This window comes from Lampetra fluviatilis, chromosome 16 (assembly GCF_964198595.1).
Source record: "Lampetra fluviatilis chromosome 16, kcLamFluv1.1, whole genome shotgun sequence".
Lineage (NCBI taxonomy): Eukaryota > Metazoa > Chordata > Hyperoartia > Petromyzontiformes > Petromyzontidae > Lampetra > Lampetra fluviatilis.
In genome coordinates, this window is record NC_136290.1 from 4,287,746 (window position 1) to 4,313,246 (window position 25,501).

Below are 25,501 nucleotides of genomic sequence, written 5' to 3' on the forward strand. Positions count from 1 at the left end.
TTAGTTTTAAGGGTGAGTGTTGAGGGTGAGTGGTGAGGTTGAGTGGTAAGGGTTAGTGGAGAGTGGTGAGTGGTGATTGGTCAGTGGTGATTGGTCAGGATGAATGGTGAGTAGTGAGGGTGAGGTTGAGTGGTGAAGTTGAGTGGTGAGGGTGAGTGGTGAGGGTGAGTGGTGGTTGTGACGGTGAGTGGTGAGTGGTGAGGGTGAGTCGTGAGGGTGAGTGGTGAGGCTGAATTGTGAGGGTGAATGGTGAGAGTGAGTGGTGAGTGGTGAGGGAGAGTGGTGAGGGTGAGGGGTGAGTGGTGAGGGTGAGTGGTGACGAAGAGTGGTGAGTTTGAGTGGTGAGTAGTAAGGGTGAGTGGTGATGGTGAGGATTAGTGGTGAGTGGTAAGGGTGAGTGGTGAGGGTTAGTGGTGAGGGTGAGTGGTCAGGGTGAGTGGTGAGTGGTGAGGGTGAGTGGTGAGCGGTGAGGGTGAGTGGTTGTTGTGAGGGTGAGTGGTAGTTGTGAGTGGTGATGGGTGAGTGGTGAGCGTGAGTGGTGAGGGTGAGTGGTGAGGGTGAGTGCTGACTGGTGAGGTTGAGTGGTGAGGGTTAGTGGAGAGTGGTGAGTGGTGATTGGTCAGTGGTGATTGGTCAGGATGAATGGTGAGTAGTGAGGGTGAGGTTGAGTGGTGAGGGTGAGTGGTGAGGGTGAGTGGTGGTTGTGACGGTGAGTGGTGAGTGGTGAGGGTGAGTCGTGAGGGTGAGTGGTGAGGCTGAATGGTGAGGGTGAATGGTGAGAGTGAGTGGTGAGTGGTGAGGGTGAGTGGTGACGAAGAGTGGTGAGGTTGAGTGGTGAGTAGTAAGGGTAAGTGGTGATGGTGAGGGTTAGTGGTGAGGGTGAGTGGTAAGGGTGAGTGGTGAGGGTTAGTGGTGAGGGTGAGTGGTCAGGGTGAGTGGTGAGCGTGAGTGGTGAGGGTGAGTGGTGAGCGGTGAGGGTGAGTGGTTGTTGTGAGGGTGAGTGGCAGTTGTGAGTGGTGATGGGTGAGTGGTGAGTGGTGAGCGTGAGTGGTGAGGGTGAGTGGTGAGGGTGAGTGCTGAGTGGTGAGGGTGAGTGGTGAGAGAGTCGTTAGTTTTGAGGGTGAGTGGTGAGGTTGAGTGGTGAGGGTGAGTGGTGAGGGTGAGTGGTGAGGGTGAGTGGTGGTTGTGACGGTGAGTGGTGAGTAGTGACGGTGAGTGGTGAGGGTGAGTGGTGAGGCTGAATGGTGAGGGTGAATGGTGAGAGTGAGTGGTGAGTGGTGAGGGAGAGTGGTGATGGTGAGTGGTGAGGGGTGAGGGTGAGGGGTGAGTGGTGAGGGGTGAGTGATGAGGGTGAGTGATGACGAAGAGTGGTGAGGTTGAGTGGTGAGTAGTAAGGGTGAGTGGTGATGGTGAGGGTTAGTGGTGAGGGTGAGTGGTGAGTGGTCAGTGGTGAGGGGTCAGGGTTAGTGGTGAGGGTGAGTGGTGATGGTGAGGGGTGAGTGGTGAGTGGTGAGGGTGAGTGGTGAGTGGTGACGGTGAGTGGTGAGGGAGAGTGGTGAGGGAGAGGGGTGAGGGTGAGTGTTGAGGGTGAATGGTGAGGGTGAGTGGTGAGGTTGAGTGGTGAGGTTAAGTGGTGAGGGTGTGTGGTGAGGGTGAGTGGGGAGGGTGAGTGCTGACGGTGTGGTGAGAGTGAGTGGTGAGGGTGAGTGGTGAGGGTGAGTGGTTAGGATTTGTGATGATGGTGAGTGGTGAGGGTGAGTGGTGAGCGGTGAGGGTGAGTGGTTGTTGTGAGGGTGAGTGGCAGTTGTGAGTGGTGATGGGTGAGTGGTGAGTGGTGAGCGTGAGTGGTGAGGGTGAGTGGTGAGGGTGAGTGCTGAGTGGTGAGGGTGAGTGGTGAGAGTCGTTAGTTTTGAGGGTGAGTGGTGAGGTTGAGTGGTGAGGTTGAGTGGTTAGGGTGAGTGGTGATTGGTCAGTGGTGATTGGTCAGGATGAATGGTGAGTAGTGAGGGTGAGGTTGAGTGGTGAGGTTGAGTGGTGAGGGTGAGTGGTGAGGGTGAGTGGTGGTTGTGACGGTAAGTGGTGAGTGGTGACGGTGAGTGGTGAGGGTGAGTGGTGAGGGGTGAGGGTGAGGGGTGAGTGGTGAGGGTGAGGCTGAATGGTGAGGGTGAATGGTGAGAGTGAATGGTGAGTGGTGAGGGAGAGTGGTGATGGTGAGTGGTGAGGGTGAGGGGTGAGTGGTGAGGGGTGAGTGATGAGGGTGAGTGATGACGAAGAGTGGTGAGGTTGAGTGGTGAGTAGTAAAGGTGAGTGGTGATGGTGAGGGTTAGTGGTGAGGGTGAGTGGTCAGTGGTGAGGGGTCAGGGTTAGTGGTGAGGGTGAGTGGTGATGGTGAGGGGTGAGTGGTGAGTGGTGAGGGTGAGTGGTGAGTGGTGACGGTGAGTGGTGAGGGAGAGTGGTGAGGGAGAGGGGTGAGGGTGAGTGTTGAGGGTGAATGGTGAGGGTGAGTGGTGAGTGGTGAGGTTGAGTGGTGAGGTTAAGTGGTGAGGGTGTGTGGTGAGGGTGAGTGGGGAGGGTGAGTGCTGACGGTGTGGTGAGAGTGAGTGGTGAGGGTGAGTGGTGAGGGTGAGTGGTTAGGATTTATGATGATGGTGAGTGGTGAGGGTGAGTGTTGATGTTGAGGGTGAGTGGTGAGGGTGTGTGGTGAATAGTAAGGGTGAGTGGTGAGAGTGAGTGGTGAGGGTAAGGGTGAGTGGTGAATGGTCAGTGGTGAGGTTGAGTGGTGAGTAGGAAGGGTGAGTGGTGAGGGTGAGTGGTGAGGGTAAGTGGTGATGGTGAGTAGTGAGGGTGAGTGGTTAGGGGTGAGTGGTGGGGATGAGTGGTGAGGGTGAGTGGTGAGGGGCAGTGGTGAAGGTGAGTGGTGAAGGTGAGTAGTAAGTAGTGAGGATGAGTGGTGAGTGGTGAGGGTGATTAGTGAGTAGTGAGGGTGAGTGGGGAGGGTGAGTGGAGAGGGAGAGAGTGAGTGGTGAGCGTGAGTGGTGAGAGTGAGTGGTGGTGGTGAGGGTGAGTGGTGAGGCAGAGGGTGAGTGGTGAGGGTGAGTGGTGAGGCTGAATGGTCAGGGTGAATGGTGAGAGTGAGTGGTGAGTGGTGAGGCTGAATGGTCAGGGTGAATGTTGAGTGTGAGTGGTGAGGGTTAGTGGTGAGAGTGAGTGGTGAGGGTGTGTGGTGATTGGTGAGGGAGATTGGTGAGGGAGATTGGTGAGTGGTGAGTTGTGATGGTGAATGGTGAGGGTGAGTAGTGAGTGGGAGTGGTGAGGATGAGTGGTGAGGGTGAGTTGTGAGTGGTGAAAGGTATTGTCAAAGCCCACCGGGCTTTGACAATACCTTAGTATCTGTGTATATATGTAAGGTTATTAAGAAATATATTTTTCACCCGGGCAACGCCGGGTACTTCTGCTAGTCGTCAATAAATTAATCAACACCCACCATGGCTGCACAGTAACAACGTCCAATAAAGCCACATTTCCAAAACGTAGTTCATACATTGCCTTTAATAAGATACATTCAAACGCAAAGTACAGCAATGCAAAACCGTGCATCAACACATTTTTGTTGTTGCCGTTACAAAACATTCACGTTTTTTTTTATGGCAGAGCATAAAACATGGCCCATTCGGTTGATGTCAACTCAAGTTGTACGCTGATCACAACAAAGGTGTTTCGTAAACAATTTAGAACTTTGATTCAAAGAATAATTTCAACTTCAAATACACGGCGCCTATGACACGTCCCATCAGGTACCGTGCGTACACATGCAGCGCATCTCTTGTACACGGAATACATGAAAGTCATTCTATTGATGGGGGGGGGGGGGGAAGAGTCGTCTAACCCAAATGGCGTCGGCGAGTGGGTGCTCATTACGGCTGGAACCGGCACGCGATCGTGCGTCATCGCCAGCACCACACAAAGGTTAGCCGACCCCCCCCCCCCCCATATCAGTCGGTGAGCCCAGGACAAATGGTACCACTTGTCCGATATCACCTGGAGGTGGCATGACTTGTAAGTGGTTACAATCTCTTCGTGTGGCCAATAACAGATAATTACGTGATCACCACTTGAAATGAGTAGGGGTATCAAGTAAATCACTATTAGGCAAAATAAATCGATCGGTGGAACCAATTTCTGCGCTGGCCTGTGGACTACAAATTATATACAAAGTACAGCCCCATCAATCCACGAGTGGATGAATTCAGCATGTCAGTCATGGTGGTTGTTTGACCCTACTTCATCACGCTGGCTAATGGGGTTGGGGAGGGCAAGGATAGGCTCAGGATCGGTTCAGACATCACGCACCACCGATGCTAGCCATGGTCGGGAATTGAACTGTGGGGCCAGGTTCGTAGTACAATGCCCATCACCACTACGCCGCAGCTCCACCACGCTCCGCACGTTAGCTCATCCTCCAATGAGCACCCAGTGCAGCTCACAACTGCACTGGGTGTGATACAAATGCGGCTGTGTCCTTATGTAGCAGTGGTCTCACCATCTACTCCAGTGCCACACTGGCCATGAATATTTGTCACTCGCCAACAGCAATTTCCTCAACGCACCATTCAGGATAAGCGGCAGATAACGTGCGTGCGTGTGTGTTGGAGAGTATGACGTAGTGCTGCTGGGTTATAATATCCAATACCCATGATTAACAGGAGCATAAATATGGGTATAATGATACCAGCATCACGATCCAATAAATTATATTTAGAGCTTAACAGATGCATTGCAAAGCCTGGTCATTCTAAAAATCACCACTGGACTTTATGCCTTGCAATAGGTATCAATTTGGTGTTGAAACATCGCAACACCTGTTTAATGCCAGACAGGGGAAACTCTTTCCTTATTTTTGTCATGATTTCTCGGTTTATCAAAACTGTGCAGTGTTCTGTAACAACAGTTCAACACAAGTCCAGTATCGAATCTTGGTACAAATCAATTCCTGCCACCCGAACACAGATGCCAATTATCAGACAGGTGGCGAGACTCCACATGTACTCAAGACCATCAAAAGGCATCCATCTCATTGACAACCATCCCGATGAGGCTACTGCGATGTCATGTTTCACCCAGCACGAGCGTGTAATGCTGACATCGGCGGTGGGGCCGCGCACTTGTCCATTGCCACGTTTGTGAATCATTTAAATCTTTCAGTATCAGTTGAATTGAGTCTGCGGTGTCAAGATTCTGGGTTCGAAATCTTGGCAGCCAGTGGTGGTCGATTACAACTAATTATTCGGTGATGTCCCAGCTGCTGCAGAGTTGGCAGTCGTGCACAAACATAAATAAAGAAAAAAAATCGTAACACCTTCGCCAATAACACTGTGGCTTTAGAACAACAAATACATATATAATAGGCGACGTTTCAGGAATTGTCCCTTCTTCACAGCATGTGTTCAGTTCATTTTGTTGATCGGCGATGAAGCAGTTCTCCAGTGGAGCATGCCTCATCATCTTTGCCTATCCGCCAAAAAACTGCCCAAATGACGCTAGTGTATCTTACGCATACAGGGCGATCCATTTATAGATGCCTCACTACAATAATCGGGAATACATCTTAAAGAAAGAAACATTTAAATTAAAAAAAAACTCTAGAAATCTGCCACCAACCCTCAGTAGGCATATTCCATCTATTGGCACTCTGTAAGATATGGAAAAATTGCGTGCACAATGCAATATTCAATCACCTGTTGAAATAGAGTCATTAGAAATCAGGGAGGTATCTATGCAAGTGTGTCACGTTCTTACCCGCCCAACGGATTCTTCCAGTATAAATCAATATTTAGATTCTGAAGTATCACCTGTATGTCACATTTCTCTATCTAATTTGGTGTATCCCAGCTCTGAGGGTTACTGTTTTTGGTAAAAGCAGTAAACTATAAACGGAGAGCATCGCGTGTGGCACACAACTCCTTACAGAGCGTGACAAAGGTGCTGTCTGGCTTCAGGTAGGACAGGCCTGAATACAGTCTGCAGTCGAAGGCCCAGTCTCCCCCATGTTTCATCTCCACTGACAGCCCTGAACTAGTTGTGCAAATGCGACATTCCCATGGCAGCAGATGCCCACCAACACAAGTTTATCCACTTCTGACTCCTCACAAGGTGGTACTAATTGTATCCTTACAGGAGGAATGATGGCTTGAGTTCAGAGGTGGATAAAGTAGCTTCCCGGGGGGGGAGGGGGCAATTCCAAAACTTCAGGATTATTAAATAGAACCCTACATTCATTATTATAATAAAAATGAAAGTCAACTTTTTTTGTCCTGGTGAATATTAATATAATAACAATTTTGGAATTCTCAAAGAGGGAGGATTTGAATCGAACCCTTTGCTCGTGTTCGAGTGCCACCTCGCCGGGCAACGTGCAGAGCCCCTCTTTACAGCAAATATCGAGAGTTCACATGGCAACAATGAAACACAAACAATGAAAACTGGAAATTAAAAATATAACGTAGAGAAAAGTACGTCAAATAATTGGCACGGACGGGTCACGAAAGAAACAATTAGTACAAACATAACATTGTAAAAAGGTGAGATAAATAAAAAATATATAATTTGAAAAATTATTGGCTGGCTTTAGATGCTTTATTTGTGTCACATGGGCTGTGGGAGCTCATTATTAGGACACTTTAATAAATATTACGAATATGGGTTGCACACACGTATACAGACACATATACAGCACAATATAGTTAAACATCTAACTATATATACACATAGGCACAATTATATATACATATAGATACACATATACAGACGCATGTGTATATATTTCATTGTTATATCTTTATGGGGAGTAGTGACGTAGCAATTAGCACATTGTGCTATAAACGCACAAATGTAAAATCGATACCTAGCGACGGCTACCATCAGTGGAAACGTGATCATCTGAACCTGTCCTGGGCAGCCCCCTTTCACCAACTTGCATTGACCAGCGTGGTGAAGAATGGTCAATCTCCCACATCAGAAATGGAATGGGGGAGCCCTTCACCCTGCAGAGGGTTGACAAAGGGCCATAGGTTGTATCAGGAATATTATTTCTGTGTTGCGCGAATACGGTGTAATCGTAAAAACGCCACGGTCAAAATATTTAGACAATTTTTGCAACAAGAGATCAATGTCCACGCTATGACGTTTGGGCATGTGACGATCCAATCAAAATATTACATTCACATTGCATGCATCAAATCGTGCGCGTATAAGAATCAACGGTTGAAGGATTCTGAAAGGGATAGTTACCCTATCCTCTAACAGAACGAATAAGAGCCAGAGTTTGAGCCATTCCTCGATTTGAGTCGATTATTAATCAGAAAAATGTAGAAATTTGACAAATCCTAAGAGAAATATTGTATAAAAATTTAGAAAAATCTAAAGAAAATCCACAGACATGGCTCCCGGTGCCTCCCACGTGGTTCCACAGTTAAAGAATCACTTTGCAGGGAAAGCAAGTTTCTCGATTAGCAATTAATTGAAGCGTGTTGTGGATTCTGAAGCAAGACAAGAGAGTCCATCTGGTTGGCAATTAAAACCTTGCAATGGCAACGGACGGGGTGTCCTGCACTTGAAGAGGTTCCATGTAAAAAGCACCAAGAGAGGTTCCTTCCACATCATACATACATCTGACAAGTGCTCCAATACAGGAACCTCATTGCAAGGCTTCTGAAAATCGTGATGCTTCTCCGGGTAAATTCACATCACAAAAATTATTATAAGTTTAGTTTTTCTCGTCAAGGAGTGTAAACCAACCTAGCGAACCTTGTCATCCTCGCGGCGGGTATTGGCCAGCCATCGGAAAAAGACGGTCACCGCATCGGGCACTTTTAGTTGCTCTTCTGCGGCCGTCTGGAACGCTCTTCCTTCCGATATTAGGAACCCGCTGGAGCTATGATGCACTTTTAAATCATCCAGATTGAAAACTCATTTCTTTATAACTGCTTTTGGTGTTTAGTTTGTTGTTCTTCCCCCGCACCTCCGGTTAGCACAGTTGGCTACGTATGGTGCGAAAGAAGTTCAACATACATACATACTTCGCCATTGTATGCTCTACATGACCACTAACATTCCCATTGAACCTCAACATACATGTACATACATTTGTATGCACATGTATGTTGGAACAATGGCGCAAAGATTCTTAAATCCCCCTGTCCTCTGTCCACCCAGCAATATAAATTGGTTCATTGATGTTAGCCGATCGAGGGGCAGCGTGTGGTGGGGTAAAGTGTGGTTACTCTCACAAGTGTGGGTACTCCCGTTAGAGAGGCTCTTCCAGAGTCCCATCTCCAGTGGGGGCCCTTCTTCCGGCAATGCCTCACGCGAGCAAATTGCAGGCCTGCACCTTTACTCGTTCCCGTGATTTGGGCACGGAACGAGCTTGTGAAAGAATCTGAGAACTGGGCAAGGGGGTGGGGGGCGGGATGATGGACTCGCCGCATGTGACCACGGCGAGTCTCGGCGTGCGCACGAAGAGGAGCGGGGGGGATGGCGACGCCGCAATTTCGGCCAGACGCAGGCAGATCCCCCCCCTCCCCTCCCGCAGGGCAAACGCCGCCGTGCGAGAAGGCCAAAAAAAACCGCGCACACTGCCGCCGCCGTCGTCGTCGTCTGCACGGGAAATCGACTATGTATCACGAATGGCGTACGCTCGTTAATTTGTGTACAAAACAAACAAGAAAGATAGAGAAATGCAAACGTTCTTACAAAAATTATCCGCTCCGCGCTGGGACGTCACCGTCTGGTTTGGTTTTGTTTCGTTTGCAAACCGACAGCATACAACACGCGTGTCTGGGAACAGACGGGACACTCGCCCTGCGCAATGGTTTACGCTAAAACTTTCGGATAGAAAAGTTCCCGCTGCCCAAAAAGGCGAAAGAACAGTTCTTTTTTCTGTTTACGAAAAATGGGTTTTGCAGTCCATTAAGCGCTGCTATTTATAACATGGGGGGGGGGGGGCACTCATCCGAAACGTCTAAAAGGGTCACGTAAAAAACATCCGGGACAACGGAGACGTCGTCACGCGGACGGCGCACGGCAGACGTGTCGGTGCGGTTGGTGCGGCAGCCGAGATCACGAGACGGGCCGCACGAGATGACAAACTCGCGGACTGGACGGACGAGACGCGGACGATTGCTGCGGGAGTAGACACAGCAGGGGCTCCTCGTGCTATCGAGTGCGCCGGGCGCCGACACAGATTCACCGGCAGCGCCTTTGTCTAAGAGGCCAAAACCAGACATTGCATCGTCCGCGTTGTTTTTGTCCCGTCCCGCGATTATAAACAACAAGAGGTAAACGCCTGCACTTTCCAGGGCGAAACCCAGACCGATGAACACCGCAAGAGGAAATAATTAGCGGGGGTGCAGTTCGTCTGGTTGTGCGCAGGTTAAGTGGGTCAGCAGGTAGCCTGGGGACGACAGGACAATGTTGCCGTTTGACGTGACAGCCACAGTGGACGTTGACGTGAAGACTCGCCGTTCAATCTGCAGGTCTGGTATCTTGAGTGGCCAAAGGCTCGCGTTGCTGTGGACTTCTCTCCCCCCACCGCACCTCCCATGAGTTGGCTACGTACAGCGCGAAAGGAGTTCGACACGCGTACGTACGTGACAAACGAACGTCGACCGCGTGCACAGATGCGGAGACGACATGGAAACGCGCATTGGCCTGCTGGTGAGCAGGTTAGAGTGTATTAGGAGGTTAAGTCACGTGACCTTAATCTTTGGTGATCATGAACCATGGTTGGCAATGGTGACAGCGAAGGGAGCGTAGATGATTTGAGAGCGCTTGTCTATCTGCTGGTGAAATCAGGAGGCCGAGCAGATCTGGACAGTTGCAGATGGGTGATTGGAAATTGACGCTGAAGTGAAGACACTCGGCCCGTGTGGGCATACCGAGTTGTTTGACGGTGTCGTGGGGAGATCAAAGCACCAAGGTTGATATACCGAGCAGTGGCGATGACTTGAGGGCACTCAATCGATCTGCGGGTCAATTCGGGCAGCTCAGAAGAGTTAATCGGCGTTGGATTCGTAGACGTGGCACATCACCGTTACGAAAGCAACTCAGCAATAATGACTTGAAAAATATTCTTGAATCTATTGCCAGTGGCTCAGAGAACACAAGCTTAACACTGAGAGATAATGAAGCGAAGTTACTGTTGAAGGCAACGTATGGGCGAAGTAGACTTGAAGAGTACATGGGTAAGTCCTCGCTTAACGCGTGTTCACACAACACGTTTTCGCTACGACACGGTTTCTTCCATTCGGGAACACTTTGCACAATGTGGAACGTGCACTGTTATAGCGCGGAAGGTGCGCGGTTACAATAACGCGGTTTCTGAGTGGTCGACGATGAACTACTTAAGCTGCACGGCTGAGCGGTGCAGTGATACGGCACGCGGAGTGATACAGTAACGCGGCGGCGTACCCTCAGTTATTTATTCCCGCCAATTTACTGCGTGCGAGTAGTAGTAGTAGAAGTACATCGTATCTCGTCAAACTTTATAGTTACCTTATTCATGGGGAAATTGTTTTGTTTTCCGGGTTTTTTGTTGTTGTTGGTTAAAGCGGCACTTTACTCTGCCACGTTAAACGAGGACTTAATCTATCTTTGACGTCAACCGAAGCTGATCACAGGCCTTACACTTTGGGGATCGTGAACCACAGCTGACACTGAAGACCGTATCGGAGTTGGGATGATGACTGGAGGGCACTGATAGGTCTGCTGGTGAGGACAGTTGGTCCTGTTGGTCATTCAGTTTAAGTCTTGGATCGGCGATGACTTAAGAGGTCACAGATATACGAACGGGAAAGCGGGGGGGGGGGGGGGCATGGGCGATGCTCACGAACTAACGCTGGTGTTGAGGACAGCAAATACACGGAGGCGAGTTGAAATCAAGACGGCACGGGGGTGGAGACAACTTGAAGATACTCCGTCGTCTACTGATGAACTCATCAGATGACCTGACGGATGACAGTCCTCAACCCTGGAGGGCTGCGAACAAAGACTGGCGTTGAAGCAGTTCGGACGTCGGGGAGGGGGGGGGGGGAGACTTGCAGACAAATGTTGAGGTTTACGGTCGGACAGCTCAAGCGGATTGACATAGGTCCGCGCACTTGGACCTCCAGTGTCGGCAGATGAATGGCAGTGGCGACGATGGCGATCCTCCAGGACAACCTTCGTCGTCGTCGTCATCGTCGTCGCGCTGGCGGTCGGAGGTCAACGCTGGTGGGCCCGGCGCGGCCAGGGTCACGCGGCGACGTCCGGCGGAGGTCACGTGTCGATGCCCTTGACGAGCGACGACTCCAGGCTGATGGGGAAGCCGAGCAGGGCCTGCAGGAGCCGCTCCAGGTCGCTCACCAGCCTCGCGTCGCGCAGCAGGGCGACGTCCTCGTACATCTGCTGCAGCACGGGGGAGCTGGTGAGCAGCGAGAGCCAGCTGTGCAGCAGTTGCTCCCTGCCGGGGCGCGGAGAGAGGGGGAAGAATCAGAATATTTATTCATACTGGAGGAATGCGATGAGTTATGAAGCTCTTTTCACGGATGTCCAGTAGGGGCGGGTAAGGACGTTACAACAACAAACAATATAAAAACACGATAGTAGTGCCATGTACAGGAAAGGCAAATAAATCACGCAAAAACACAGAAATAAAACGAAACCATTCCCATCCTACCAGGCAAATCCCACTGAGGCATTAAATTATTTTTCAGAAGCGACCTGGCCACAAATTATGGCACAACAAATGTGGCTTATCACTTGGACATTTATAACAGCCAAATAATCTAAATAATCTCAATGCATGTTTATAAATATGGAGGGAAAACCCGAAGGACCTGAGATAAAAATCCATGCCACCACAGTGAGTGAGACATTCTAACTCCAAATATACAGCAGGCGTCAGGGTAGGGATCGAACCCACAACCTCCTGAAAACCGGGTGAGGCAGTTAACATCACGCCACCACGGCGCCCAATCTTCAATCCATCCGCACGCCCTTCGGTGTGACGGTGCCACACGCTCCCGCGACCTCCTCACCGGGCTCCGAAGCACACGAGCAGCTGGAACTTGCCATCCTTGCCGATGTGTCGCGGCGCCCCGTTGATGGCGCGCACGAGCGAGCAGAGGGCGCGTCGTGCCTGCACCTCCCGGCTCGGCCCCTCTCCCCGCCGGAGATCCGCGTCCGGCTCCGGCGCGGGCAGCGGCGGGGCCGGAGTCGCCGCCAGGAGCGGCCGCTCCGAGCCACCGCCGTGCCGGAGGAGCGCCGTTGCGGCCGCTGTGCCCTCCGCGGTCTCCTCCAGGTGCGAGGCCACCCTCTCTGTGAAGCGCGGGCGATGGTTTAGTTCCGGCAGTCACGAACTCCGCTCATGCACGCAACGGCTTTTGGCTGGCCATCGAACAAAGACGGTCACTGCATCGCGCGCTTTCAGGTGCGCTTCTGTGGCCGTCTGGAATGCTCTTCCTTCCAAAATTCGGAAGCTACTGGAGCCACACACTTTTAAATCGAGATTTAAATCTCATTTCTTTATAACTGCTTTTTGTGTTTAGTTCGCTGTCCTTCTCCCGCACATACCATTAGCACGGTTGGTTCCGTACCATGCGAAAGAAGTTCCACATACATACAATGCGTGAATTGCTGGTACGAATAAATATCAATAAAAATCGGACCCTGGCCATCACGATTGCAATGCAGAGTCAAAGACATTAAACTGCCGCTTCACTCATCTACACAAATACTTGTACAGTAAAACCTTGGATTGCGAGCATAATTCGTTCCGGAAACGTGTTTGTAATCCAAAGCACTCGTATATCAAAGCACTCGTATATCAGTTGTGATCACGTGACGCTCGGCAGACAAAGCGTATACGTACTACTCGTATTGCAAGACCTCGCTCGTTTATCAAATTAAAATTTATAAAAAAATGTTGCTTGTCTTGCAAAACACTCGCAGACCAAGTTACTCGCAATCCAAGGTTTTACTGTATCTCGTTTGTTAACACAGAGTGGATACTCCCATGTACTGACTGACAGGAGGCCGACTCGGCCTGGAAGGTTGGTGTTTGTTGGAGTCAAACGCACCGACTGCAGTTCGACCCGGCTGGAGAGGAGTGAGCGCAGATAGAATTGATTCTTGCATGGGAAGTCAACAGTGGTCATCCCGATGGCGATACTGGCCTTAGCCATGGGAACAAGGAATGACCAAAACTGGTTTGGGGCTGCAGAGCGAGTCGAGCACTGCCCAATGCTCGTTTGAGCAGTGGAAACCATTTGAACTCCGACCTTTTGGCCACAGAGGCTGACATGGGCAGACAGAAAGAGGAAGTCAAAGACTGAGCCTACGCAGGAACATTTATACCCCTTTTCCAAGGGCACAACAGTGACGAGCCAGCACGAACCCTTGCAGTCTGGGTGACTTCCCAATTCTCTGAGCTGGGCCTTGACCAAACCGTGCCACGCAGGCCTCACAGCACGTCCGAACCGAACTCGGGGTCAAGCAAGGGCCCCAGGGGTGAGGCGAACGACGAAGTCACTTGAGCGCGACGCTAGTCGGCACGCAGCTCACGCACACGCCATCATTGCGTCACCTAAACGCACTTCTATCTCATGCCACGCACTTTGTGTGACGTCGGCGGCACGACTCGGCTTCCGCAGGCGTAAGAGTAAGCTGGCGCCTCACCTGACCGGCAGTGCGTGCGATAAACTCCGCTACTGACGCGCTTGTCTGGCTTGACCACCCCCCCAATGTGAAATTGTGGTTGTTGTCCTGCATCGACATCAGCCGTACGAAAGAAGAAGAAGGACCTGGCACAGCGTGGCACCAGCACGGATGTGGCCGCTGGTTAAAGGGGCACCGGCGACTGAACACACTCACCCACAAAGTCCCAGACGAAGACAGGCTTCTGGAAGAGGCGTGGGGAGCGTAGGCCGTGCTGGAACACGTGCCCCAGTGCCCACACGAGGCCTCCCTCTCCACACAGCAGCAGCGTCAGGGACCCACGCTGCCAATGTAACAAAGACAAAGATCCGCACCATGTAGCACTTTAGCCTAGGGGAGGAGGCCGAGGACCGGTTCAGATAATCGTCACTGGATGTTGGCCGTGAGCGGGAACCGAACTCGGGTCACTGGGTTTGTAGCGCAGCGCGCTAACCGCTGTGCCACCGCTCCCCACACAACAACAGCAGGAGCAGGAAAGGCTATCAGTCACCGCTCGGTGGCTTTGACGTCACCACGATGCCTTTGCCAGGCTGGGTGCACAGCGACACCTTGTTGAGCGGTGCAGGCTCGTGGATGGAAGACCGCGGGAGGATAGAGCCCCCAGGTGGTGTTGAAGGAGAGTTCCACCAAACAGGAGGCCATGAGACAAATTTGTGTTTTTTTTATTTTAAACTATAAAGTATTTTTATTTTACCAGGTAAGGCCCACTGAGCTATACAGCTCTTTTCCCAAAGCGACCTGGCCACAAATGATAGCTCAACAAAGTGGCTTATCACGTGGACATTTATTGCAGCCAAATACTCCAATAGCATGTTGATTCAAAATTGTCAAGGGAAAAACCGGAGGACCTGGACAAAAATCCATGAGACCACAGGGAGAAAGTGCAAACAGCAAGCGTCAGGGTCAGGATGAAACCCATGACCTCCTGCATGCCAGGCGAGGTAGTTAACATCTCGCCACGGTGGCGCCCCTATAAACCAGTTGCAGCTCCGACAACGCCACAGGCAACCATAAACAACACGGGGGTTATTTAGTCCTTGTAACCCCTGTTTAACCTTACGGAGAACCACTAGAATCATCAGCAGCGCTCACACCCGCACAAGCATTGCCAGCGCAGTCGAGCTGCTGCCTCTGGGGACCCCGTGACCTCACCTCTTTCTCAGGCTTGTGGAAATGCTTCACCAGGTTGTTGACGGCTTCACCCACCCCTTCCTGGATCTGCTCTGGGATCATCTCTAAGCGAGGCGGGGGCGGGGGGCATGGAGCAGGAAGAGGCAATTCGAGGTCAAGAGAGTCAGAAGCCATCCTATTGATAGTCGCAATTCCATACTGGTTCAACAATCACAATTCCATACAAAGCCTAAATCCAGCAGTGTGGAGGGAGCGAGCATTGGCGGATCGCACACATTTATGAAACGCCCTGCCCCTCAGTGTCCAAGTGTGATAAACTGTTACAGCTAAATTATTTTTATTTTACCAGATAAGGCCCACTGAGCTATGTAGCTCTTTGTCAGAAGCGACCTGGCGACACACCCTAGCTCAACGAAGTGGCTTATCATCGTGTGGTAATGTATAGCAGCAAAGCACTCTAAACGCACGTTGATAAATTTGGAGGGAAAAACGGGAGAACGCGGAAAAAAATCCACACGACCACGGGGAGAGAGACACGCAAACTCCAAATAATACAGGAGGCGTCAGTGTCGGGGTCGAACTAACGACCTCCTGCATACCATGCGAGGGAGTTAACATCTCCTAGCCACTGGGTGTACAGTCGCCGTATTAAGTAATGCGATTTAAAAATACCGCGTTAGATCAATTTACGCTTACTTTTGTTATACGAGCGCTATTATTAGAATAGCGCGCTTTGGGGCGTTGGCCACGGTGTGCGGAACGCTCTGCGAGCTAATCGTTAGTCTGGGGCAGCAACGTTGAGTAGCGATCCCGCCTGAGGTGCAGCAGCAGCACTGGCAACAAACACAAGCATGGGCAGCATCGGTCAGCATCGCCTCCTCGCGCACCGCCACTCTCCACGCCTCCACTCCACCAGCCCCAGTACATTCGTGAAGATAAGCTTATCTTCTTTTTTTTAAGCTTATCTTCACGAACATGTTAAAAATATTTTAGTTTTGCTTTATTCTTTCTTTCTTTAAATAGGCTGTTACTATCTTTAATACATGCATTGTAGTATAGTAATTATAATATGTTCCTGTAACCGGTGAAATATGCAGACGTAAGAATGGGGTTCGGCAGCGTGCTCTTCCTCACCCCAACCATTTCCTTGATTTCTTACGTTTAATTTACGCGATGTTGATCAACGCGCCGTTCTTCAAGAACACAGCCCCCGTTTGAAATGAGAGGCAGCTGTACTACAAACTCATAAAAATAGGAATGGGGCCATCCATGAATGACGTCACGCGATTTTGGACGATTTTTTACCCCCCCCCCCCCTCGTCACATGGCGTCACAAAAAGTCAGACCCCCCCTCAAATATGACGTCACAAAGCTCTGCCCCCCCCCCAAAAAAAACATGCTTCAAATCGTTGTAGTGCGTATTTAATGTGGCGCTGCACTCTGATGTTGTAGGAGAAAACATTGATTAAAACGTCTATTTAATTAAGTAGAACGTGTTGTCTATATTTAATTAAAGTTGCGCATTTTGATGCGACGTCACATTTCTCACCCCCCGCCCCCCTCGTCACACATCGTCACAAATGTCTGATCCCCCCACTAGGTGCGTGACGTCATTTATGGACGGCCCCCTATGATAGTATTCTGAATCTAAGACGAGTTGCAGAGTGTGTATGGTGTCACATTCAGGAGGTGGCTGACACAAGGTGCGCTGTGGTACAAGAAAAGTGGATTGCGACGGAATAATCAATCTCGCTGATATTAGCTGCACTCACTCACGCATCATTACTCGATCCATGGATTGGCAATTTAATCGATACAGCGATCAACCTGCACATTATGAATAACCCCGTATTTTTTATGCTCGTTTATTATGGTATCGACCGAGCGGAATCGATACAGTTAACCTCGATTAACGATCCACAATGACCATATATGGAGGGGCAAATCTCTGATCGGTGATTTTGTAGGGTGTACGATTTATCGCTCCATTACAGCCACTCTTCACAGTGCATTAAGGACAGCCCTTGAGCGTTCAATTACAAAGCACGTTCTAGACACTGCACAGAAACAGTGGGCATATTCGTTTCGTAGAGAAGATGGCAGAGGGAACAAAGGAATGACTTAAAACCGGTGGGAGGGAATCGGATGTGTGGGGGTAGGGAGTTCCAAACAATGGGGGCAACAGAAGAGAAGGAGCGACCACCCGTTGAGTATTTAGTACGCAGAGTGCGTGGAGGAGCAGGGCAGTAATGGGTAATCAGGGACTGACTCCACTACACAAGGAACCCCTCTCACCACCGACTGCTCTCATTTCCGCTGAAACAACGAATCGCCATCACGGACACCCACTCATGCCCCCTGCTGCACCCCCTTTCGCCTCCTAGCTGCACTTACTCCTCACTCTCCCAGCTGCACCCAATCACTCTCCCAGCTGCACCCACTCACTCTCCCAGCTGCACCCACTCACTCTCCCAGCTGCACCCACTCACTTCTCCCAGCTGTACCCACTCACTCTCCCAGCTGCACCCACTCACTCTCCCAGCTGCACCCACTCACTCTCCCAGCTGCACCCACTCACTTCTCCCAGCTGTACCCACTCACTCCCCACCCTCCCAGCTGCACACACTCACACCCCTCCTCCCAGCTGCACTCATTCACTCTCCCAGCTGCACACACTCACACCCCACCCTCCCAGCTGCACCCACTCACGCCCCTCCTCCCAGCTGCACACACTGTTGCCCTCTGCCGCACCAACTCTCGCCCCCCCCCCCGCCCCCTCCTAGCCGTACTCACTGGCGCCGCCGGCGCAGGACCCGTTGGCGGCCGCGTTGGCGCAGGCGGCGGAGGAGCCAGCGGACGAGGCCGGGCCCCGTCGGGCGAGCGCCGGCGAGCGGGCGCAGGGCGCCGCGCCGCGGCTCCCGCGGTGCCGCTCGTCCCCCCGGGCGGCCCCCGCGGCCCTCCCGCAGGCCCGGCCCCCGCCCCCGCCGCCCCCCGTCGCTGCCGCCGCCGCGGCCGTCACCACCTCGCCCACCAGGATGCGCTCGAGGCTTCCGTCGTCCACGCCGCGGCCAATCCAGCGGCCGCACGGGAACCTGGCGGGCGGCACCGCCACGGACGGGGGAAGTCGACGCTTTTAGTCTTCGTCGTCGTCACGATCCGTTACATTCTGGCATCGTTTGTGTTTTGGCAGTCAGTCATGCACATTCGTCAATTATTTAAGCAACAACAAAATGTTTGAACGTTAGTGCTGCGAAATATGCCTCGGTTCAAAAATATGGACACATCATGCCTCATTTGAAACGAGAGATTTGTTTCAAGTTACAGTAAACCCTTGTTAATTCGACACATGGGGCTCTGGCCTTGCCGAATTATCCAATATTCCGAATTACGTACAATTGTACTCCCCAGTTCCTTTCCATTACTTCTTGATGTAGGTGCAGACGACATTCCTGAGAGGGTTGGCTTGCACAGAGTGCATCAACAAGGTAAAGTCCAAAGCAACAGGCCTGCACTAACGCTCACCACGCGTGCCGCCACGAGACCGAGTCGTTGTTTTGGTCATGGCGTGGCGTCGCTCCACGTGCGTGCCCAAATTGGACCATTTGGTGCGGCAACTCGGGTCATGGCGAATTCATAATACTGTGTCGATGCCGAAAGCGCAGCCGTGCCGAATTATCCCCAATTACGAATAATAATGATGATCAAATACCGAAATAACGAGGTTTTACTGTATATTTTTAAAAGTGCCCATTCGTTCATGGTTGAGCACATGATCCATTCAGAACTCCCGTGTGTCACCCCCACAATTATAGAGAGGCATAGAGGAAGTAGCAGGCCTGCCTCTGAAGTCCCTTAAACCACCTCTCACCCACACTTGGTGTTTCGCTTCTAGCATGCACTGCTGTCATCATCATCATGATCCATGGGCAGATAACCCGGAGGTGTCCACTGCACATTTCGTCATTTTTTTTCCACTTTACTTTCAGTCTACTGTGCCAATACATCAAGTCGTGGCCACGTCTTTTTGGCACCGATCTCTTGTGATGTCATCGTCAAACCATTCTCTCTCAGGTCTTCCTCACTTTCTCAATCTCCGGCTCCTCCCGTCGCGCTCATTGAACGCGACGGCCCCGCGGCAGTGGTGGGGGAGGTGGGAGTGGTGGAGGTGGTGGGGCATCGGCCAGTTATCTCAGTGATGCGACTCGTGGCACCTGGGTCTGCCCCCGTAACCTCCTGCCAGCGGGCGTTCGACACTTCATGTGGCCTCAACGTGCACATAGCCTGGCACAAGCGCCGTGGTGACATCACTGCCACTTAGTGCCGAATGGCGGTTCTTGTTGTTGTTTTTGGGGGGTGGGGGGGTATATCCTGGGGGCCGCCAGACGAGCGCACCTGTACAGGTGTCCCGTGATCTCGTTCCGCACCATGACGCACTCCACCAGCCACTTGGTGAGCAGCCCCGCGTTGTCGTGGCCGATCTGCACCGTGGTGAGGCGGCCTAAGTTCACACACTGGGACCGGGGGGGGGGGGATGGGAGAAACGGGTCAATGCGCAGAAACCCTGGGGACTTACGAGACTAAACAATGTTTTATTTGACCAGGTAAGGCCCACTGAGCTATATAGCCAAGTACAGTGCGAAAGCACGGTTGGATAATGTTTTTTTGGGTTATATTGTGTAAATATAAATGTCTCGTTAACCCATCACCAACCGACACAGCCAATTAGTAAGGTTTGTCACATGTGGAGGGAAACACCGCAGGACCCGAAGAAAAATCAATGCGACCACGAGAAGAACGTACAAACTCCAAATATACAGCAGCAGGCGTCAGGGTCCGGATCGAACCCAAGACCTCCTGTACACCAGGCGAGGTAGTTAACATCTCGCCAATGCGACAGGCCCAACCGTAGCTGTGGTGCAAGACAAGACGATGCCGCCACACATCGTCGAGGACGGTACCAGCGGGCAAAGCTCTCGCGGCGGTCCGGGCACAACGACGACGCTGCCGCCGCCGCCTGGCTTGGCGTGAACGAGTTAAGTAAGCAGAGAAGCAGCAGCGCAACGGGGCTCATCCGTCGCTCGTTTCTGCTTTGTTAACCAAGGGCGGGTCGACACGCGCACCGCGATTTAGAAACACGTCAGAAACACGCGTCTGCATTATTGAGATTATTTTGCTGCTATGAATTTCTGCATGATGGGTCACTTCGTTGGGGTGTCATTTGTGGCCAGGTCGATTCTGAAAAATAAGCTAATAGCTCAGTGGGCTTTACGAATTAAGATAAACATTTTATACTTGTATTTGTACAAATATTTGTTAAGTGATTTGATTAGCTTTCCTATACTTTGCACTCCTATCGTGTTTTTGTGTTGTTTGTAACTTTTCTGAGTCGCCCCTGCTGGACATCTGTGAAAAAGAGCTTTATAGCTCCTCGGATTCCTCCTCCAGTGTGAATAAATATTGTGATTCTGAACTCGGGTTGCCATTCGGCGAGCGCCGATCGCGATTGTTCACGCCGCACCTCGAAGGCGAGCTCCAGAGAGCTGCGGGGGACGAGCAGGACGCCCGTGTCGCCCAGGTCACCGCCCACGCACACCCACGGGTTCGCCGTCGTCACGGAGGGCCCCACCTTGCGGCTCGGCACGATGAGCACTCGGTAGCGCATCACTGCAACGCGCGCGCGTGGAGGGCGGTGGGTGGGTGTATGGGGGGTGGGTCGGGAGGTGGGTGGGTGGGTGGGTGGGAGAGACGGGGGTGGAGGAGAGTGTGAGTGACAGATTCGTTTAGAGCTGCGAAACCAAATATAAAAAATGTGGAAAAATTACAAATTTACGGGAACAAAAAATCGTGCTGCGCATTTGCTTTGTATGCATGTTGAACTTCGAAAGGGCCCATTGACTGCTTAGCGATTACTACTACTACTATGCTTAACTGTATAGACTGTGGAGGTATTATGCAGACACACGCCTGTGTAATTCATTGTGGTGCTATTATGTACTGTCAAAGGTCAAGAGGTCGTCACGGATAATGTATGTATGTTGGTGAATTTCTTTCGCACCGTACGTAGCCAACTATGCCAATCGGATGTGCGGGTGAGAGGACAACAAAACTAAACACAAAAAGCAGTTCCATCAAAAAAAGAGTTTTCAATCTAGATGATTTCAAAGTGCACAGCTCCAGTGGCTTCCGAATATCAGAAGGAAGAGCATTTCGGTGGCCGCAGAAGCACATCTGAAAACGCGCGATGTAGTGACTGTCTTTGTATAGATTTACTGGTAGGAACCTCCTGGTTACACCAGCCCACAGGGGATTATTGTGTCCGTCGTGCAGGGAGGGGCTGGGTGGGGAGGGTGGGGCTGGGTGGGGCTGGGTGGGGAGGGTGGGGCTGGGTGGGGGGTGGGAGGGGTGGGGCTGGGTGGGGAGGGGCTGGTCACCCCGTGGTGCCCTTATAAAACTCAACGTTTAACCTACTCACGCCGGCTTGCGCCCGCCCTCACAGTCGGCCATATTTGCGGAATACACCACGCCGCCGTTGACCCTGGCCATTGACCGAGCAACCCAACGTTCCTACCAGCTCCCTCTGCAGGAATGTGTTTAAGTTTTCCATCTCTCTCCGGAGCGCCTGGCGACGCGGAGCGTACACTCGCCGTACACGGCTGCTCGTGTGTCGGCGTGGCGGCCGGCAATGTCGGCGGGGAGAGCCGCCTACCGACGGTGGAGAAGGCGTTGGTGAAGCAGTAGTAGTCGACGGCGTTGAGCGTGAGCAGGTGGTACAGGAACTGCTCCTTCTCGTCCTCCATGTGCAGGAAGGCGTACGGCTTGTAGAGGCGGCTGGGACAGAGACACAACGGCAAGTTTTCCTCTCTCCCACCCCGTTCAGCCGGACACGTCGTTGGCACGGTTGTATTCGCCATGGCAGCACGAGGCTAACGCGAAGGCGAGATGCTTCACATGTGGGTGTTCATCTGCAGCAGTTTTACAGCAGGGATGGGCGATGTTGCTGGGCGACCATTACCGACCAAGTAATTTATCGTATTTGGCAAATTTGAACCGTGACGCCGGCAGGGGATGGCAGGGGACGCCCCCGGTGGCAGCTGTCCCTGTGAGGCACAAGATGAACGCAGGACCGGCCTACAAGCAAGCATAAGCTTGCCAGTGAGGGGCAATGTCGCTATGTTGCTTCTAAAGTAACCCTTTCCCGTTCCGATAATGTCCACGTACGTATATGTACGTCATCGGAACGGAATCAGAAGAAAAACGAAAATAAAATAACTTTATCAGAACCGAAGCTCCTACAAGGCCATGTGGGAGGATGTGTGGCACAGTTTGGCGCCAACTATCATAGAGTGCGGTCGTGTCGCGACGGTTCTCTGCCATGAGTACAATGTTTTAAAAACAACGGCGCCATGCCTCTTTAAATAAAATCAACGCTGAGCCGCGTGCGAGTTCCGAGATTCAGCAACTTGCACACAGGAAAATATGAAGTAATCTGCGAGTTAATAATCGCACCGCTATTTTTTGAATGATGTCGTGGGGGCCTTTATCGCCGTTTACCATCCGGTGTGGGCGAACGGCGGCACGTGTCTCACGGGCCACTCGGATCCTCGGCGGCGGTAACGAGGGTTGCCGCTTCAGCTGGAACCGCGAACCTCTGCCACGCAAGCGGCGACGATAGCCTACGGCTGGGGTGCGTCACCACCCCGATGATGGTGATGATGGTGGTGATGATGGTGGTGATGATGGCGATGGTGATGATGACGGCGATGATGCTTATGATGACGGCGGCGAATGCATTCCTCACCCTGAGAGGTCCTCATCCGACAGCAGCTGCTTCAGGTGCCGGGAGAGCAGCTTCTTCTCCATGGAGAGGCGGACCCAGGCACGCGCTCGCCCCACGTCCGTGCGAATCTCCGCGATGTTCTGAATGTGCCTGTCAAAACGATGGGGCGAGGAACGGTCAAAACGATGGGGCGAGGAACGGTCACACCTCCTGCGCGAGTTGACCCCCTGCTGCGAAACTGAACTTGCGACCTTTCCCAGCATGAGAGCTGGTCAGGTGGTGCTGTGTAGGTGAGTGTGTGCGTGTAATGTAGCCTCAAGGTGCACATAGCCTGGCACAAGCGTCGTGGTGATGTCATCACCACTTAGTGGCGGTTGTTATTGTTGTAGCGCAGCAGTTAGCGCGCTGCGCTACGAATCCATTCAACACTAATTCGATTCCCGCTCACGGCCAACACCGGTGACGATTATCTGAACTGGTCCTGGTCATCCCCTAGGTCGACTCAGCCTCAAATGAGTACCTGGTGCAGTGTGTAAACATCGCTAATTTGGAGACAAAGGCGGCCGGGCATGGTGCTGGCCACCCACTCCCTAGCGTGCCGTGGCGGCCTTCATAGCTGCTCTGCCAACAGCACTTGCTGCTGCAGCCTGTTAAGGCTACATGGGTCATCTTTGTCTGCACGTCTCTTTTTGCCCCGCGTTTCGTTCGCTCCGGAACAATCCAAATACCAACCCAAATGGGCTCTCATCCAGTAAAACGAGCGCACTGAACGCCTACGCCGCAGACCCATTGAGAGAAGCGTGGCGCACTGGCAAGTGATGTTGGCTGGGGGTCCGTATCCTCTTCTGTATGGGGCCCCGCGGTGGCGAGATGTCAACTCCCTCGTCTGGTATGCGGGAGGTCGTGAGTTCGATGCCGACCCTGACGCCTGCTGCTGTATATTTGGAGTTTGCGTCTCTCCCTCTCCCCGTGGTCGCGTGGACTTTTCTCCGGGTCCTCCGGTTTTACCCTCCAGATTTAAAAACGTGCGTTTAGAGTGTTTGGCTGCTCTACATTTCCACGTGATGATAAGCCACTTCGTTGAGCTATCATTTGTGATAGCAAGGTCGCTTCTGAAAAAAGAGCTGCATAGCTCAGTGGGCCTTACCTAGTAAAATAAAACATAGTTTGGTTTCGTAAACAAAAGTTCAACGAATATGGGGCTCACGTGAAATTGAGGCCAGGGTGTAGTTCCACTACCTCGGTCAGCCTCTCGCCAGGCCTGACCACAGAGGCATGCGCGAGATCGGCTGTGCTGGGTCAGCGCTCCGAATTGAACATTCAGCTGCAAATGTGCGACAAGACAGCTCGTTGCTAGGGTCATGTGAACTATGTTGGCGTGGTGCATTGTGGCCACCGGGGGGGGGGGGGTGGAGGGGGGGGTTTGTGGGGCTTCACCTCATGTCTTGCGTTAGAGAGGCTTTGAGTGGGGGCATAATGAGGCCCCCGTCGGACCGTCTCCTCTCCTGATTGGCCGCGATCCCTGGGAAAACCCACCAATCACAGCTCAGGATGGTGGCATCTGCAGCAGCAAATTTAATCGCAGGTTTGGCAGAATCAGAGCAGAAGTGAACGGGGTATACACATGCACAGATTTACACACACACACACAAAGACAAAGGTCCCCCGTATAGCTTTAACAGACTGCTGGGAAATGTGTTGTTAGTGAAGGCCAGCAACGAGGGGGGGGGGAGGTGGCCAGCACCACGCCCGGCCGCCTTTGTCTCCCAGGTGGCGAATCGACAGAGGCATGCGAACCGCTACAACTACCACGTCACACACACACACACGCTGGCATGTACACATTAGGAAGGTGCTTTCGATCAAAAGTAACATTTCAGATTTTTGCACTACGTAACGATTTAACGTCGCTTTGTCTTCACAAAAGTGACGTCAGCCACTCGTGTCGGGAAAAGCACGGCTGTGATGGATTGTAAGTGCTGTCATTTCTCTGATGTCATAGTTTTGGATTCATCCAAAACAAACCAAATTTTTGGACTATCTGAAATTTCGTATCCCAATCCCCGACTTTTTGGATTTATAGAAAACTCGGGAACATATCCCTCGTACTTACATCAGTATATGGGGGACTTACAGACACAGCTTCAGATACATACACATTCACACGCAAGTACAGCAAAAGGTAAACACACACAGATGCAGAAAAAACACTTTTAGTAATTCACCCCTCTCATGACTAATCGTTTTTTGTAATTCAGGCTCATGATTTAAATTATTCTGGAATTGCAAGCTTGGTCCACACAGAATCTCTCGTGGTTTACGTGAACTGCTTACAAAGACAAGGATCATCCTATAACCTTAAGAGACTTAGGGACAAGTGCTGTTAGCGAGCATCTATTAAGGCGAGCACGGTAGACGAGGGGGTAGGGAGCCAGCACCACATATTCTCTCTCCCTAGTGGCGATGTTTACACACTGCACCAGGTAATCATTTGAGGCCCAGGACAAGTTCAAATAATCGCCACTGGTGTTGGCCGTGAGAAGGCATCGAACTCGGGTCACCAGATTCATTGCGCAGCTTGCTAAGCACCACACTTCCGCTCCCCACGTACACACACACACACATGCACGCACAACACGCCCAGACATTCATTTAACTAGCCTCCTACATAAAGATCCCCCCATGAAGCCTTACAGACGACAGTATTGGTGGGGCCAGTGCTGTTAGCGAGCGCTCAGTACGGCTGGCACGGCACATGCGGGGCCCGGCACTACGCCTGCCCGCTGCCACATTTGTCCCCCACAATGGACACAAGAAGACAGCCGAGCTCTGTGCGACACGAGG

At 51.8% G+C, this 25,501-nt stretch overlaps 1 protein-coding gene across 4 annotated transcripts in view; it reads right to left on the bottom strand.

Moving 5' to 3' along the window:
* Nucleotides 1–3,857: 3,857 nt before the first annotated feature.
* Nucleotides 3,858–25,501, bottom strand: part of LOC144936473 (DENN domain-containing protein 5B-like) — an 83,075-nt gene continuing 61,431 nt past the window's right edge. For 2 of the 4 annotated variants that reach the window (XM_078863549.1, XM_078863551.1), the window contains 10 exons: nt 24,095–24,218; nt 22,679–22,807; nt 21,587–21,708; nt 20,399–20,544; nt 19,273–19,391; nt 17,674–17,972; nt 14,902–14,984; nt 13,906–14,032; nt 12,072–12,351; nt 3,858–11,494 (listed from right to left, as the gene is read on the bottom strand). In XM_078863549.1, the coding sequence (XP_078719675.1) occupies nt 11,311–11,494; nt 12,072–12,351; nt 13,906–14,032; nt 14,902–14,984; nt 17,674–17,972; nt 19,273–19,391; nt 20,399–20,544; nt 21,587–21,708; nt 22,679–22,807; nt 24,095–24,218 (1,613 nt within the window). In that variant the 3' untranslated portion in view covers nt 3,858–11,310. The remainder of the gene's footprint in view (nt 11,495–12,071; nt 12,352–13,905; nt 14,033–14,901; nt 14,985–17,673; nt 17,973–19,272; nt 19,392–20,398; nt 20,545–21,586; nt 21,709–22,678; nt 22,808–24,094; nt 24,219–25,501) is intronic. The other 2 variants (XM_078863550.1, XM_078863552.1) reach the window with 1 other exon arrangement.